Source organism: Pelodiscus sinensis, chromosome 29, assembly GCF_052426305.1.
Source record: "Pelodiscus sinensis isolate ZL-2025 chromosome 29, ASM5242630v1, whole genome shotgun sequence".
Taxonomy (NCBI): Eukaryota; Metazoa; Chordata; order Testudines; family Trionychidae; genus Pelodiscus; species Pelodiscus sinensis.
In genome coordinates, this window is record NC_143080.1 from 14,137,217 (window position 1) to 14,155,100 (window position 17,884).

General features: G+C 51.5%; 1 protein-coding gene across 4 annotated transcripts in view; it reads right to left on the reverse strand.

The window, feature by feature from the left end:
- The window catches only part of KIF18B (kinesin family member 18B), a 41,140-nt gene that overhangs the window by 18,714 nt on the left and 4,542 nt on the right, over positions 1-17,884 (reverse strand). For all 4 annotated transcript variants that reach the window (XM_089773915.1, XM_089773916.1, XM_089773913.1 and 1 more), the window contains exons 3-8: positions 17,444-17,601; positions 17,057-17,161; positions 12,868-12,978; positions 2,385-2,582; positions 1,853-2,029; positions 1,318-1,392 (exon numbers count right to left, since the gene is read on the reverse strand). In XM_089773915.1, coding sequence (XP_089630041.1) covers positions 1,318-1,392; positions 1,853-2,029; positions 2,385-2,582; positions 12,868-12,978; positions 17,057-17,161; positions 17,444-17,601 — 824 coding nt within the window. The remainder of the gene's footprint in view (positions 1-1,317; positions 1,393-1,852; positions 2,030-2,384; positions 2,583-12,867; positions 12,979-17,056; positions 17,162-17,443; positions 17,602-17,884) is intronic.

A 17,884-nucleotide genomic window follows, 5' to 3' on the forward strand; every position in this document is an offset into this window, starting at 1 on the left:
TTCTGCCTCTCTCTCCGTCTCTCTCTCTCTCTCTCTCTCTCTTCTCCCTCTCCTGCCTCTCACTCTCTCCGCTCTCCGACGGGGATGCACACTCATGTAGGCCCCACCCCCTGGGTGTGCACGTCACTGCCCCGCCCCCTTTGCCTCCCGCCGTGGCGCTCGGCTGACTTCTGCACCGGTCAGCCGAACCGCCGTGGGGGAGCAAGCGGCGTGCCCGTACGGGCTCCCCCACGGCGGCCCGGCTGAGCGGCGCAGAAGTCAGCTGAGCGCCACGGCAGGAGGCGAAAGGGGGCGGGGCGGTGATGTACACAGCCAGGCCCCCTTCCCCTCCCACCGTGGCACTCAGCTGACTTCTGCAGGGGTGCTGCATAGGGACTGCGGCGCCCAAAAGGTCGCTTGCTCCCCTGCAGCGGCCCGGCTGAGCAGCGCAGAAGTCAGCTGAGTGCCACAGCTGGAGGCGAAGGACGTGACTCAGGCAGCAGCCAGCATTTCAGCATTACAGAGTCAGACATTGGGCTACTATACGTATGATGCTTGCAACAGCCGTTTTAATAATCCAAATGTTTTCTTTTTGCTTTGGCTAACCAGTATTGGTTAATTTGTGTGTCCTTACACCTACATACCTAAGTGAAACTGCGTTAATTGAGGGAAGCAAAGCCCCATTATTCTCTGCAGATTCTCTCTGTTTTCCCAACTCCAAGCAAAAGGGAGGTTGTGGCAGGGGGAACTTTGCCTCAAGGAAGGGATCCCAAGTGGTTTCTTCCCTGGAAAAAGGTTTATTGATATTTTTAGATACGCTTGGTGATGGCAGCGATCAGTCTTTTTTTGGGATCTCAGGGAAACTGAGACCAGACAAGTTTGTCTCTGGGAGTTACAGAGAGGTTCTTACAGAGTTTATTCTGCTAGCCAGCCCCCATAGCTACATTTGAAGTGCCAGCTTGGGGAATTGAGCCATGACAGGGAGCAACAGGGCCGTTCACGCTGCTGTGCCACGGTTTCTGGCTGTCCCACGGCACATTCGAAGTCACAAGCCATTCCCCTTGGATTCGTTACTGGCATCTGGAGCAAGTGCTGCAGGATCTGAGAATACTTGGGCCCCGCTATGTCCAGCAGCAGAGCTCTCACTGCGGCCCTAGGAGTCCATGCCAGTCCTCTGCAATCCTTAACGCAAGACGCTGGCCACGCCTGGGCTAAGCAGCGCTCCGGCAGCACAGCCAGTGAGAGCTCATGGTTCTTTCAGCCCCAGAGTGGCGCTGCTCTCTGGCATCGGCTACAGACAGAACAGGGCCTAGCCCCCCCACCCCCAAGGCACCTCACCTCTGCTTTCAGCTGCTCACAGATAGCTGCATATTTGCTGATGTGGCAGTCCAGGCTGAGCACGTTACTCTTCAACTGCAGGATGGAAAGGGGGTTGGGAAGAGGAGAGGTTAAAGAAACAGATGTGGCTCTGTGGGAGCGAACCGAGAGGCCAGGCAGCCCTGTTGCTGTAACATTAGTGCCAGTCCCGCTATGGGTTTGTTTAAGCAGATGTGCTGGGTGCAGGGACACCTGTGAAGGGAGACGCTCCCTTTCATGGTCACTCATGCCAACCCACAAAGTGACGCTTGGCACTAGCCAATGCCCACGTCTCCTCCAGACTGAGCTGCGTCACTGTCAGCAACTCCAGCTGTGCTAGTCTGGAGAAGGCAGACACACGAGGACTAGATCGCTCAGAGGTCTAAATAGGGCCTACTAGTGGGCTGGCAGAACTAAGACCCTTTTAATTATCCAGAGGCCCCATGACAGGTGGTGAAGCTCATGGAGCCAGCTCCTGCCCCCGACAGAAGTCTGTATACAGTTGTGTGGGACCCACCGACAGTTTGATCTCCTTGGCCCGATTGGCATACTTGAGCGTGTTGTAGGTGTCCTCGTAGGCAAGTGCAGATGGGCTGATGGCAGCAATCATGATGGTCCGGCAGTTACCCCCAAGAGAGTCCTTCAGCAGGCGTGTGAGCTTACTGTCCCGGTAGGGGATGTGGGATTTTCTGCTCTGTTTGGAGAGACCAGGGCCTCGTCTCAGTTACAGGGATTTCTAAGATGCCCAGCATGCCTATAGCCTAGTGCTCAGGCTCATTCCCATGACATAGGTTAGGAAGCAAGTGCACGAAGAGGCCATTGGTCCAGCCCTGTTTCACCACAGTGAATATCAGAGACTATTCCTAATCCTATGAAGTCCTCCTGAGCTAGATGTGTCAATATCCTGCAGCAGAGAGTTCCTTAGGTTTGTCAGACAAGGAAATACCTTATGTCAAATGCCTTTTTCCCCCCTTGCCCTTTGTACTGCAGGAATGCAAGGTGGTGCTCCAAGAAGGGTATGCCATGCAAGGGGGAAGCAGAGCCATTACCTTTGCATCTGCCAGTGCGTTGATGACATTAATCAGGGCCAGCAGTGAACGGTTGATGTTGGCCCCCTCTCGAAGCCGCTCCCCCTTTGTATTGGTGGCTGATGCGCGCTCCGAGCCTGCCAGGTCAATCAGGCTCATCTTGGCCACCTGCAGGTCTTGTGTGATGCCAACGACACGGTCCTGCTGCTTCACATAGATCTGCAAGGACAGGAAGAGAAGATAATGAGGAATGGTAAGGCCAAGCCTTAAGACCAGCTCAGCCCATTCAGCAGGCAATGTCTTATGGTAACAGACAGCAGAGGCCTGAATATGAACTCTCCAGGGGTCTGTAAGGTCACCACTTGGAGGATTCGCTGCGGGGCTAGCCATATCACAAGCAATGAAAGCAAGAGCCTGTGTTTCCTCTCCACTCGCTGATCTACTGTGTCACTTTGCCACGCTACAGGTCAACTGCCTTCCCCATGCCTGGGGGACCGGCGGAGGGAAAACACTGCTCTGCCTTCCCCACACTCCGTTCTAGGAACTCACAGGCCAGAAGACCAACTCTGCTTTCAGGTTGAGGGAGGAGAACTCTGCAGCAGATAGCGGCTATGACGGGCTAGCAGGTGTAGCAGTCCACAAACTCCACGTTGACTGTCACTTGTACTGAACCTTCGTGTTTGCCTTTTACTCTCCACACTGAACTGGGCAATCTTAGACTGTGCCCACTGGCAACGAGTTAACAAGAGACCAGTCAGGTCACTAACCTGCATGGGACCCATTCCTGGAAGAATGAGCTGTCCTTAGGCTGGTGGGCTCGTCAGGGGAACCGGTGTTCCCAGTCTGAGTGGTAGGTGGGCTCTAACCAAGCAGTGGCACCAGACAAGGGACCTGAAGCTGATGGAGGGAACTGGAACTGTAGAAAAGGACAAGTTCTGCTCTGACCGAGGGCTCTTTGTAACAAGGCTGTGCAGGAGCAGACCGTCCAGGGACCAACCCCCCAAGGCTCCGAGGGGTGAGGATGCTGGAATGAGGGTTGGTACCTGCTGTAGGTTTGTATCGCTCTTGTGCTTTGTCTATTAGTGAAGGACAACGGACTGAGAAATGCTCTGAGTCCCTTTCTCTACTGTCCAAAGGGTGAAATAGCACCGAGGGGCTGTAGCTTTGGTGGAACCCGGGCGACATGCGTTTGCTACGGGGGAGGCCAGCAGCAGACGGACTGCAGAATCCCATCTCAGGAAGGGGTACTAGACAGACGATCTGCACCCTGAAAGTGTGCCTGGAAGCCCAACCTTGAGACAGTGTCTAGACTCTGGCCCGATCCAAGCACCCTAACAGCATGTGGGATCTAACAGTTGTGTCCAAAAAGCAACCTGGTGAGTGTCCATACAGGGGGGCTCCTCCAGGGCATGTCCACACTACAGAGTTACTTCGAAATACCAAGGCGAGCACCACACAGGAGGCCCAGTATTTCGGAATGATTTCCAAGTAAAGGGCTTGCTATAGCGAAACAATAACCCCGCATTCACCAAGGAATAACGCCTAGTTCAAAACTGCTAGTTTGGAATAGGGTCCGTGTGGACACTCAGCTGCTGTGATTCCAAAAGAACTGCTCCCCAGGGTCATTCCAAGTGCTTCCTGGGGCAGCCACATTAAGGGAGCCTGCCTTGGACTCATTTCGAGGCTTCTATTTCGAGTTACTATCATATATATAGTAGCCCATTGTCCGTGCGTCTGTAACGCTGACGTACACGGCCCCGCCCCGCCCCCCTTCCCCTCCCTCCGTGGTGGCTTGGCCGAGTGCTGCGCTGCTCACCCCAAACGGCCACTTGCTCCCCTGCCGGGGCCCAGCTGAGCGCTCCCAGCTGAGCGGGCCACGGAGGGAAGGGAAGAGAGCAGGGCTGGCTGGAAGGGGGACGGGAAGCAGAGCTGGGGGGGATTAGGGGCTGTGGGGCTGGAGGGGAAGATGGGGGGGACTGGAGGAAGGGGGGCGGGAAGCAGCACTGGTGGGGGAGGGGTGTCCGGGGGCCGTGGGGCTGGCCGGTAGGTAGAGGGGGCGGGAAGCAGAGCTGGGAGGGGATCGGGGGCCGTGGGGCTGGATGGGATGGGGGGGACAGAAAGCAGACCTGGCGAGTGGGGGGGGATGCAGCAACTGGCCACAGCTGGAGTCGGCAGGTGCTCCCTTTACTTGCCAGCAGAAGCCTGGCGGGGGCGGGGCTGGGAGGCACTCCCCCCGCCCGGCTTCTGCTCCCAACCAGAGGCTCCCAGCTGGGAGACAGGCCAGGCCACAACTGGCACTGGGAGTCTCTGATCCCATGCAAAAGCCAGGTGGGGGTGGGGGTGGGGGTGGGGGTGGGTGTCTGGGAGTCCCAGCCCCTGCTCCACCCGGCTTTTGCGCGCGACCACAGAGCTCCCAAAGCCAATCGCGCTCCGCCTCCCAGTCGCTCCCCCGCCAGGTTTCCCTCCGGCGCCCAGCCAGAAATTCACAAAATACCTGACATTGCACGTCTGGTATTTTCTGAATTTTTCTACCGGACACCTGGCAACCCTAGCGCCGGCGGGAGCACCGCTCAGTTGGGACCCGGGCAGCAAGCGGCTTTTTGGGGTCCGCATTCCCCATGCATGGGGAGCGTGGACCCCAAACGGCCGCTTGCCACTGCTTGCTCCCCTGCCGCGGCCCAGCTGAGTGGCGCTGGTGCTGTGCTGCTCAGCTGAGCCCCGGTGGGATGGGAAGGGGGGCGGGGCGGTGATGCACACAGCCAGGGGGCGGGGCCGTGTAGGTCACCGCCTCCCCTTCCTCCTCTCTCTGTGGCACTCAGCTGAGTGCTGCGCCCCTCAGCTGGGCCGCCGGGGGAGCCAGCAGCACAAGGGGCCGTTTGGGCTCCCCCGCGGTGGGAGGGGAAGGGAAGGCGATGATGTACACGGTCCCGCCCCCAGCCATGTACGGCCCCGCCCCGCCCCCCTCCCTCGCGGCAACCCGGCTGAGCAGGCAGCACTCAGCCAAGCGCCACGGCGGGAGGGAACAGGAAGGGGGGGCGGGGAGAGACGGAGGGGAGAGAGAGGCAGGAGGAGGAGAAGAGAAAGAAAGAGACGAAGAGAGGCAGGAGGCGGAGGAGAGCTGAGAGAGGGGGGAGGCAGTAGGAGGGGAGAGAGAGAGAGAGAGAGAGAGAGACAGACAGACAGAGAGACAGACACAGAGTGAGAGCGCTCAGGAGAGAAGACCTGAAAATCCCGTCTTATGACGGGCTAATTGGCTGGCTTTGAAATAACCGTATAGAGTAGACACAGCCCCAGGGTGGTAAACACGCAGCTTCTCATTTCTAGCCCAGCTCCACCTCTGCTCCGGTGAAGAGTGACTGACAGCTATTACCACTTGGGGGGCTAAGAAAGGAGATTTGTTGGGCTCTGGCAAGGTAAGGGAGTTTATCGATACTTGATGTACTATAACTGGGTTTAAAAAGATTAGGTAAGGCCCCGGAGGACCGGCCCATCAATACTTATTAGCCAAGATGGTCAGGGACACAACTCCATGTTCTGGCATCCCTAAACCTGGACAACAGGGGATGGATCACTTGATAAATGGCCCTATTTGTTCATTCCCTCTGGGGCACCTGACACCAGCCACTGTCAGAGGAGAGGACATTGGCCTAGATCAGGGCTGGGCAAGCAAGCCTCTGTGGGTCGCATTTGGCCCGCCAAGCAGGTTGATCCAGCTGTGGCCGCTCTGCCACGCCCCCACCCCCAAGCCAATCAAGACCCAGGGTCGGGAGTGCACAAAGTCTCCTCCCCTTGCTAGGGGCACGTGGCACCAGAGGGAAGTGTCAGCTGTTCACGCTAGGCGACATGCACCCCTTGCAGGGTGGGGGTGGGAGGCAAAGATTTCACGTGCTCCCCCGCCCCCAGCTCTGATTGGCCTGGAGGTGAGGGGAGCACGCAAACCTCCTTCTGCCATCAGGCACATGCGACGCCTAGAGGGAACGGTCAGCTGTTCAGAACATCTCTAGGTGCCAGGGGACAAAGACTTCATGCGCTCCCCCACCCCCAGGCCAATCAGGGTCTGTGGGCGGGGGAGCATGGGAAGTTTCCTGGTCCCGCCCCTTCCACCCAAGGCCCTGTCTCTTCCAAGTGGTCCTCCTTCAAAAATGATTGCCCATCCCTGGGCTAGACCGACCACTGGTCTGACTCAGGATGGCCGTCCTACTGATCTAGAGCAGCGGTCACTAACCAGTGAATCAGGATCTACTGGTAGATCTTGGAGCCTCGGACTGGTTTGGCCAAGAGGTGCCGGCACTTCACCTGCCTCTCCCCCCACTGCTGCGCATCTCCTGCCCTTTGCCTTAGAGCTCCCCCTCCCCATGGGGAGCCTTGTGCTTTCTGTGCAGGGCAAGGCAGGGCGAGGAGGGTGCTCCCTCCTACTCTGTATCCTTTCTCCACAAGACTTGGGATGGAGTTTGCTGGCCACTTTTGGGAGTGGTGCAGGGGAGAGCCTGCCTTAGCCCCACTGGAGCATCAACTAGGAGCCCCCTGAGAGCCCACATCCCAAACTCCTACCCCAGTCATGAACCCCCTCTTGTACCCCAAGTCCCTGTCCCAGCCCCAAGCACCCCTGAATCCAAATGCCGTCCCACAGCCTGCACCTAGAACCTCCTACATCCCAACTGCCTGCCCTGAGAGCAGCTCAAAGCCCATCACACTCCAGATCCTTTAATCCAAGACCAGAGCCTGCACCCCACCCTCTGCCCCAGCCTGGTGAAAGTCAGTGAGGATGGGGGAGAGAGGGAGGTTGAAGAGAGCAGGGGTGGGGCCTCGGGGAAGGGGCGGAAGGGGGGTGGGGCCAGGGTATTTATACTTGAGGTAGCTCTTGGATTGCACTTAAATTCAAAAAGTGCTTAAAAAGGTTGGAGATCACTGATCTAAAGCAAACCCTGCTCTCAACTACTCTCCCTCCTCACCTCACTAGTTCTCTCTGCACTGAGGCTGTGGGCCAGCAGCCTTACCTAGGTTAAAGGGGAGGTCAGCAGTGGACTAGCCCACCAGCCACCTGACAGAGATGGCGATGGTGACTGTGACATGCTCAGGGAGACTAGAGAGGCTATGAAGGCAGAACATGCAACAACAAGGGGAGATTTCAACTCCCTTGATATTAACTGGGTGTGTCAGCTCAGGAAGCGATGCAGAGACGAAACTTCTAGACACATCCAATGACTGCTTCTTGGAACAGTTTGTCCTGGAACCCACTAGGGGACAGACAATTCTTGATTTAGTCCTAAGTGGAGCTCCACATCTGGTCCAAGAGGTGGCTATAGCTGAACCGCTCAATAATAGTGGTTTAATTTAACGTAATTAAATGTAACATCTGTGGCAGGGTCAGGCCAGAGGGTTGCTACAGAGTGGGAGAAAGGCAGCCCAATAGGACAATTAGAAGCAGCTGCAGGGAGCTGGCCCTGGCAGATTGGGGCCAGCTGACTCCACTTTAGGCCTGCTGGAGGCCTGTAAAAGCCTCCCCAGTTAGAAGGGGAGGGAAGAGCGAGAGGCAGAGGAGAGGCAAAGAGCAAGGCTGTGTCTACACTGGCATGATCTTGCGCAAATACTCTTTAATGCAAGAGTTCTTGCGTTAAAGTATTTGCACAAGAGAGCGTCTACACTGGCATGTGCCTTTGCGCAAAAGCATCCATGCCAGTGTAGACGCTCTCTTGCACAAGAAAGCTCTGCTGGCCATTTTAACCATCGGGCTTTCTTGCGCAAGAAATTCATGTTGCCTGTCTACACTGGCCTCTTGCGCAAGAACAGTTGCTCAAGAAGGCTTATTCCTGAGCGGGAGCATCGTAGTTCTTACGCAAGAAGCCCTGATTTCACACGTTAGAACGTCAGTGTTCTTGCGCGAGAACTCCCCGCCAGTGGAGACAGGCAGCATGTTTTTGCACAAAAGCGGCTGCTTTGGCGCAAGATCGCACCAATGTAGACACAGCCCAAGAGTTTGAGAGCAGTTGGGATTGGTCCTGCCTTGGGCAGGGGGCTGGACTTGATAACCTCCTGAGGTCTCTTCCAGCTCGATGATTCTATGAGAGTAAGCCCTAACAGCTTGAGAGCAGGGCAGGGAGTCCCAGAAGGAGCGGCTGGGCTCACTACCCCCAGAAACCAGCTGCAAGCCCAGCCCCTGGGAAGGGGGCAAGCTGCCAGCCCAAGCAGTGGCCCGGGAAAGAGGAGCCCTTGCCACACATCCCTTTTGGGATGAAAATGCCAAAGAAACCCACCACAGTAGCATTTAACTTTTAAAAAGGGAAACAGCATAACAATGAGGATGTTAGTGACATGGAAATTAAAAGGAACAGTCACAAGTCACATGCCTGCAAACAGCATGGAGACTACAGGCAGTCCCCGGGTTACGTACAAGATAGGGACTATAGGTTTGTTCTTAAGTTGAATTTGTAAGTAAGTCGGAACTGGCTCCAGATTCAGCTGCTGCCACTGAAACTGACCAGGGGCTGACTACAGGAAGCAGGAGGCAGAGTTGCTCTGCCCCCAGCTTCCTGGAATCAGCCTGATCAGTTTCAACAGCTGCTGAATCTGGAGCCTGGGACAGAACAGCTGGGGCATTGCCCGGTAGGTTCCCACAGGACCAACCCGGCAGCACCCCAGCTGCTCTACCCGAGGCATCCCGCAACAAAAGCCTGGTCTCCTGGGGGGCGGGGGGGGGGGCGGGGAGGCGCACTAGCTGCGCCCCCTCCCCCCCCCAGCAGACCAGGGAGACCCGAGCAAAGCCGCACAGGCGGAGGGACCCCGCCGCCTGTGTGGCTTTGCTCCTGTCTCCCTGGTCTGCTGGGGGGGTCCAGCAAAGCCGCTGGACCCCCCCAGCATACCAGGGACACCCGAGCAAAGCCGCCGCCTGGGCGGCTTTGCTCGTTTGCCCGGGAGCAAAGCCGCCCAGGCAGCGGGACCCCCGCCACCTGGGCGGCTTTGCTCCTGTCCCCCTGGTCTGCTGGGGGGGTCCAGCGGCTTTGCTGGACTCCCCCAGCAGACCAGGGAGACTGGGAGAAGCTTTTCTCGCTCTGGAGGACACGGGTGGCGACCCGCCGCCCGTGAGCTCCGGGGCGAGAAAAGCCCCGTTCGTAAGTGCGGATCCGACATAAGTCGGATCCGCATAAGTCGGGGACTGCCTGTATTGAAAAGCACAATAATAAAGGGTTATTTATATGCAAAATTAAAAAAAAACCAGTAAGAGGACCCAAAATACACCACCATGGTTTAACATCAGCGTAAAAGAGGTGCTAAAGGTAAAAAAGCATCTTTTAAAAATTAGAAACCAAGTCATGGTGAGAAAAATAGAAAGGGGCATGAACTCTACCAAGTCAAGTATAGTAAGACAGGCCAAGAAAGAATTTGAGGAAAAACTAGCTAAGGACACAGAAAAAAAAATCTGTTACTTTTTAAGACTATCAGAAGCAAGAAGCCTGCCAAACAGACAGCAGAGCCACTGAACGATCAAGGTGCTAACGAAGACAAGGTTGCTGTGGAGAAGCGAAAGCAATTTTTCACATTGATCTTCGCTGCAAAGGATGTGTGGGAGATTCCCCACACCCCAGCCATTCTTTTTAAGTGACAAATCTGAGGAATTGTCCCAGATTGAGGTGTCAGTAGAGGAGGTTTTGGAACAAATTGAGAAATTAAATAGTAGTAAGTCAACAGAACCAGATGGTATCACCGAAGAGTTCTGAAGAAACTTAAATATGAAATTGCAGAATTACTGTCATATGTAACCAAATGCTTAAATCAGCCTCTGAACCTATTGACTGGAGAGTAGCTAATGTGATGTCCATTTTTAAAAAAGGGTCCAGCAGCAATCCCGACAATTACAAGCCATTAAACCTCATTTCAGGACCAGGCAGACTGGTTGAAACTATAGTAAAGAGCTGAATTATCAGACATGTAGATGAACATAATACGTCAGAGAACATTCAAGGCTTTTGTAAAGGGAAATTATGCTTCACCTATCTATTAGAATTCCTTGAGGTGGATACAGTGCACCTGAGCTTTCAGCAAGCCTTTGACAAGTTCCCACACCAAAGACTTTTAAGCAAATTAATCAGCAGTGGGATAAGAGGACCAATAATTGGTTAAAACATAGGAAACAAAGGGTAGGAATAAATGGTTAGTTTGCACAGCAGAAACAGGTAAATAGCAGGTCTCCACAAGGATATGTGCAAAGAATGTTGCTGTTCAATATATTCATAAATGATCTGGAAAAAAAGATGAACGGTGACATGGCAAAATCTGAAGATAACTATCTTGAGTCATTTTGTAAGTCCAGAGCTGACTCTGAAGAGTTACAAAAGGATCTCACCAAACTGGGTACCTGGGTGACAATGTCAAATGATATTCAGTGTTCAGTACAAAGTAATGCACATAGGAGAAAATTGCCCCAACTATACATACCAAAACAATGGGTTCTACATTAACTGTTAGCACTCAAGCAACTGAGCTTGGAGTCATTCTGGATAGTGCCCTGAAAATAGCTGCTCAACATGCAGTAGAGGTCAAAACGTCTAAGAGAATGTTAGAAACTTTAGGGAAGGGATAGATAAGATGACAGAATATATCACAGTGCTGCTATATAAATTCATGATATGCCCACCTCTCGAATACTGTGGACAGTTCTGATTGCTTCATCTCAGAAGATATTAGAATTGGAAAAGGTGCAGAGAAGGGCAACAAAAATGGTTAGGGGGATGGAACTGCTTCCATATGAGGAGAGATTAAAAGATGGAAACTGTTTAGCTTAGAAGATAGATGAGCAAGGGGTAGCACTATAGAGAGCTATCTCATCAGAAATGGTGTGAAGAAAGCCAAGAGGGAAGTCTTTTTTCCCACCTTCACACAACTCAAGAACTAGGAGGTCACGTGATAAAATTAACAAGCAGCAGGTTTAAAGCAAACAAGGAAGTGCTACTTCACACAACACACATTCAAGCTGTGGAACTCATTGCCAGGGGATGTTGCGAAGGCCAAAAGTGGTCTCAAAAAAGAACTAGGTAAGATCATGGGGTACGTCTAGACTACCGCGTTTTGTCGACGGAAGTTTTGTCGACAGATACTGTCGACAAAACTTCCGTCGACAAAGTGCGTCAAGACACATTGAGTTCTGTCAACAAAGCAAGCTGCTTTGTCGACAGAACTCCGTAGTCTGGACGCAGTGTTACAGGCAATAACACCTTCTGTCGACAGAGTTCTGTCGACAGAAGGTGTTATGCCTCGTAAAATGAGGTATACCAGCGTCGACAAAACTGCTGAGTTCTGTCGACGTTATGTCGACAGAACTCATCAGTAGTGTAGACGCTGGTATAGTTTTGTCGACAAAAGTCTACTTTTGTCGACAAAACTAGGTAGTCTAGACACACCCATGGAGGACAGGTCCATGCTCTGGGTGTCCTTAAGCCTCCAAATGCCAGAAGCTGATGCTGAACAACAGGGGATGGATGCATGACCAGACAACTGCCCTTTTCCTTCATCAGAGGCAGGGTACGTGGCTAGACAGACAGCTAGTCTGACCCAGTGTGGCCCTTCTAATGTTCTTATGAGGAGAACTAACAATCAGCCCTACCTCCATACACAGAGGTACCTTCCTTTAATTGCCAGCCTAAAGGAAAAGCAGAAGCCACCAGTAGGAGGGTCTTCAGTGGCCAGTTGCAGGTCCAGGCCCTAACAGCTAATCCTTCCTCCCGGCTGAGTGCCCTAAGTTGGACTGGAACTGGCTAGTCAGTGTCAGCACAATGGCAGATTCGACCTTGAGAACAGCTAATCCCGGTGAGGAAAAGTCCCTCAGAGAAACCCTGGGAGCCAAGAACGAGGAGAGCTGGGCTGACTGAGTGTGAGCTGGAGAAGAGCCTGTAGTCAGAGAGATCCACGTCTCTTTGGACAGTCCTGGAGTTACTCGTTTTTTCCATTGTGGAAACTACAGTATGAAGAGAAATTGAAAAGCTTCCAGAGCAGCAAGCACTTGATAGGCCGGGGGGAGAGTCGGAGCTCCGTATGTAAAGCGTGCCAAATCCTGACGGCAGGGAGGGGGAGGGAAATAATTTGTATTTACACCAAACAAACAAGGGAACCTTTAGGCCGAGTGTTAAGAAAAGCTTCTTGGCGGTGAAATCTAGTAGAGAGTCGAGTCTCTCAAGGGAAGGGGGGAGTCCCAGCACTGCATGCAGTGCAAGAGAACCCCACGCTGGCAGGGCAGAGAGGAAGTGGATGGCCCAGCTAGGTCTGCTCTAGCTGCAAGGACAAACCAACGGTCCAGCCTAGTGTCCTGTCTGACAGTAGCTATTGCCAGATTCTCCAGAGAAAGACACAGTCTCCCTGCTGATTATACTCAACAGAAATGGCAACAGGAGACCTTGCATTGCAAGGCTGCAGGCACTTTCTTCCTGCTTCTCCGTATGGCTCAACTTAGGCACGGAAGCCCGCAGACAAGAGTCCTGACAACATTCTAGCAGATGTCACTGCTGCCACTTGCCTGGAAGACCGCGTGGGAGCGAGAGGAGGTAGCATTGGCATCTGTGGGGTGCTGTGTGCGGTTTCTGTTCCCACTTGCCAGCATCTCTAGGAGCTGCTGTGCTGATTTGGGCTGGAAAGGAAGAGAAAGAGATGAGTTAGTACCATGCAGTGCTTCAAAAGGGAGGACTTTGCAGCTAGCACCCATACAGGGAAGCTATGCTCCCCCATGCCAAGGGACCGGTAAGCACATCGACCAATGCCCTAGTAGGTGCATACAGACCTTCGTGGGGAAGGCGAGCATAGGACGGAGAAAAGATGCCACATTAATCTCCCTTGAAACAGAAACCATGTCAATCCACAGAATTGGTACCGCATGGGGAAAAGCGGGGCAAGCTTCCCCCAAGCAACCCTGCCAAGGTACCTCAGCGCCTGTCTGTGCCGACTCCCTGATGAGTGCCAACGAGCAGGTACTGACCACTGGAACTAGACTCAGACCAAGCTCACTTCACACACAACTTCAGATAGCAACGGTGGCCAGTTACTCTTCCGCTGAGCTGGGTCTGAATACGTGCCCTGGGTGAATGGGACCAATATCCCATCATAGATCTCCTGAACCAAGTGTCTTGGCGCGACACCATGAGCCAGAGAGCTCTTGGTGTCAACTGGTAGAGGCAGAGACAACACAAAGTTACAGGAAACCTCTAGGACGACTATCTACACTCTAGTTTGGCAAAGGGTGTGATTTAAGGTCTCTGCTGAAAGCCCTATCTCACTGTCCTTCCCAACCATTGGCAAAGCAACAGTCTGGCTAAGTGTGGTCCTTGACTTGGATCTGTTACCAGGTGAGAAACAGGTTTCTTTCAGGCCATAGATATCGATCGTTCAGTCCATCTATGTGTAAATTGAGGCTGAGGATGGGGCGGGGCGGGAGGGGTTGGGGAGATTCCCAGATCGGAGCCATTTTTTTAGGTGACAATTCAGAGGAACTCTCCCAGAGTGAGGTATCATTAGGGGAGGTTTTGGAACAAACTGACAAACTAAACAATAACAAGCCCCCGGGACCAGATGGTGTACACCCATGGGTTCTGAAGGAACTCAAATGGGGAACTGCAGAACTACTAGCTGTCGTTTGTAATCTAGCCTTTAAATCAACTTTTGTACCAAATGCCTGGAGGAGAGCTAATATGACACCAATTTTTTAAAAGGGCTCCAGAGATGATCCTGGCAATTAGAGGCAGTTAAGTCTAACTTCAGTACTGGGCAAACTGGTTGAAACAATAGTAAAGAACTGTCAGACACATAGATGAACATAATTTGTTAGGGAAGAGTCCAAATGGTTTTTGTAAAGAGAATATCTCACCAATTTACTGGAGTTGTTGAGGGGTCAGTGAGCATGGACAAGGGGGAGTCAGTGGATATAATGTACTTAAATTTTCAAAAAAGCCTAAAACACAACCAATGGTCCTGTAGCACCTTAGAGACTAACACAAAAATAAATCAAATATATAATGAGCTTTCGTGGGCACAACCCACTTTTTCAGATGAATAGAGCCAGGGGCACAGTGGCACAAATATATAGCAGAAAAAAGGGAGAGGATGAGGGGAAAAAACCCTGCCTTTTCAGTTACGAAAAGAGATGACAAAGGGGGGATATGATAAAGGTCTATAAAATCATGACTGGTGTGGAGAAAATAAATAAGGAAAATTAATTTACTCCTTCTCATAACACAAGAACTAGAGGTCCCCAAATGAAATCAATAGGCAGCAAGTTTAAAACAAACAAAAGGAAGTATTTCTTCACACAGTGGACAGTCAACCAGTGGAACTCCCTGCCAGAGGATGTTGTGAAGGCCAAGACTATAACAGAGTTCAAAAAGAACTAGATAAATTCATGGAGGATAGGCTTTTAGCCAGACTTAGTGGGGATGGTGTCCCTAGTCTCTGTTTGTCAGAAGCTCAGAATGGGCAACAGGAGATGGATCACTTGCTGATTCCCTGTTCTGTTCACTCCCCTTGGGACACCTGGCATGAGCCACTATTGGAAGACAGGATTCTGGGCTAGATGGACCAGTCATCTGGTGCAGAGGCTGGTTTAAGTGTTACATAATTACACAGTCATTCTGCAATTTCATATTTAAGTTCCTTCAGGACTCGAGTGAATATCCGCTGCTTTCTAAGTCCTGGTCAATATCCGCTGCTTTCTAAGTCCTGGTCACTTATCAATTATTCAGTTTTTCCAAAACTTCATCTGCAATTGACACACCAATTTGATACAGTTCTTCCTATTTGTCACTTACAACAAACGGCTTTGATGAGGGGGGGTCCTTCCCCACATCTGCAGCAAAAACCAATGCAAAGAATTCATTTAGCTTCTCCACAATGACCTCGTCTTCCTGGAGTGCTCCCATAGCACCGTGATCATACAGCGACCCTTCTCACTGGCAGGCTGCGTCATTCTTTAAAAAGCTTTGGTTTTGTGTCTTTAGCTCTTCAACCTCTTTCTTGGCCTGATTGATTATACCTTCGCACTTAATCTACCAGAGTTCATGCTCCTGTCCATGTTCCGCACTAGGCTCTGATTTCTGATTTTTAAAGGATACAGTTTTGCTTCTAACCACCTCTACTTTCATTGTGGAGGTTTTTGGGTCTCTTACTGGTTATTTTTTGTGGGCATACATTTAGTTTGAGCCTCAATGTTTTTAAATAGGCTTCATGCAGTTTGCAGGCACTTCACACTTGTGACTCTTCCTTTTAATTTCTATTTATCTAGCTCTTTCATTTTTCTGTAGTTTCCTCTTTGCAGGTAATTGTTACCAGGGTGCATTTCTTTGGCAGGCCCCCTCTTCCAATAATGTTGAATTTAATTACATTATGGTCACTGAGTGGTTTCTTTTGGACCAAATCCAAGAAATAGTCATTTGTGGTGTCTTGAAACTGTCTCTCGGTACCTGTCCTGCGATGACTTACCCAATCAATACGAGAATAACTGAAATCCTCCCCATATTATTATTAGTTTTCTGCCTTTGTAGCCTCTCTAATCTCCTAGACTGGCAAGTTTTTCCGCAAAATCATCTGCTTTTGCGGAAAAACTTGCCAGCTGTCTACACTGGCCGCTTGAATTTCCGGAAAAGCACTGACGATCTCATATAAGATTGTCAGTGCTTTTGCAGAAATACTATGCTGCTCCCATTCGGGCAAAAGTCTTTTTCCGAAAGACTTTTGCGCAAAAGGGCCAGTGTAGACAGCACAGTGCTGTTTTCCGCAAAAAAGCCCCGATTGCGAAAATGGTGATCGGGGCTTTTTTGCGGAAAAGCGCGTCTAGATTGGCCACGGACGCTTTTCCACAAAAAGTGCTTTTGCGGAAAAGTGTCCTGCCAATCTAGACGCGCTTTTCCGAAAATGCTTTTAACGGAAAAGTTTTCTGTTAAAAGCATTTTCAGGCAATCATGCCAGTGTAGATGTAGCCCCCGAGTATTTCACAATCTCTATGTGGGCAGTAGGCTATTTCTACTGCTATACTTTTATCGTTCAAGAATGGAATTTCTATCCACAGAGATTCCATGGTGCAGGTTTATTCATTTCAGATTTGTACTTTGACTCTATGCCTTCTGTCACATATAGCACCATTCCCCCGCCAGCGTGACCTACTCTGTAATTCCTGTATAGTTTGTACTCTGGTTTTACCCTGTGCCGATCATTCTCATTCCACAATGCCTACTACACTGACGTACTCATTTAACACCAGGCGTCCCAGTGCTACGTGTAAGGCAGAGCTGTGTAACTAGTAAGCTGTGGAATGAAGTTCTTTTGGAAACAGGGATTGGGAAATTCTGAGAGTGCCCAGGGGACCTGGGGTTTTTTCAGGGACACACGCAGAGGACTTGGGGACTGATGCGTGTTTATCGCTAACTTCTCAAGAGTGAGTGGGTCCTGGAAGGGCCACTGCATAGCCAGGCCCTGGTAGTGTCGACAAACATGGCAGGAACAAATCAGACTTCCTCATGGGTGGTGGGAGCAAGGTGCCTCAAAACCCTGAGTATCCCCGGGAAGCACTGCAGACACCCTCTCACCCAGCTCTTCAGGATCAGTGGGAGGGACTTAAGCAACATTACTTCTGCTCAGCTATTCTTCCTTTATCAAAGCCCACTTAGACCCGTGGCTGTGCCGAGTTCACATGCTCCTTTGGTGTACAGTGGCCTTGTACATACCTGGTGAAAGGAGAGACCCTGTACCACAACTCCTTTCTCTGGGTCCTCCCTGATTGCCAGAGGGCCCTTCGGCTCCAGGAGGTCATGAATCTGCTCATTGTACACCTAGAACAAGGAATCAAGTGTAAACACACTAAAGAGTGACCCTAAGGCAAGCATGGGGGGGGACACTGGAGGGTGTTTGTGAAGCAGTGACAGGACACTAAAGAGCAAGTGGGAAAATGGAGCCAGGAACAGCTGACCTACTCCGTTCAGTGTTATGGAATCCCAGCGGCTTGCTGACACCATGGGGGTAGAGCCATGTAATCCTACATACCACTCCCCAACACTCCTACTTGAAGGTGGTAGCTGACAAAAGGCCAGTCAGGGGGGTGTCAGACACTGTACCTCCTGGTAAGAGATGAGCACCTCACAGCTCTTCTCCTCCTTCATTGCCTCAATTCTCTTGTAAAGCTCCACCATGGTGAGAAACATGATGCCTGGGCTCCTCTCAGAGCCTAGCATGGTGTAGGTTTTCCCTGCGCCTGTTGCACCATAGGCAAACACTGGAAAGAGAAAGATGAGGCACATTAGAAATTCAAATGCCAGAAAACACCACTGTAATCTAATCTGTCCTCCTATATATAGAGCAGAGAATTTCACCCAATAATTCCTGCATCGAGCCCTGTGGGGCTGAGCCAGAGCATGCTTTGGTTTTTAAAATAAGAATGCTCTATCTTGATTTAGATTCCAAGTTACAGAGAATTTTCTCCATCCCTCAATAAATTGTTTCAATGGTTAATTACCCTCATTGTTGGAAATTTGCACCTATTGTCTAGTCTTTTGATG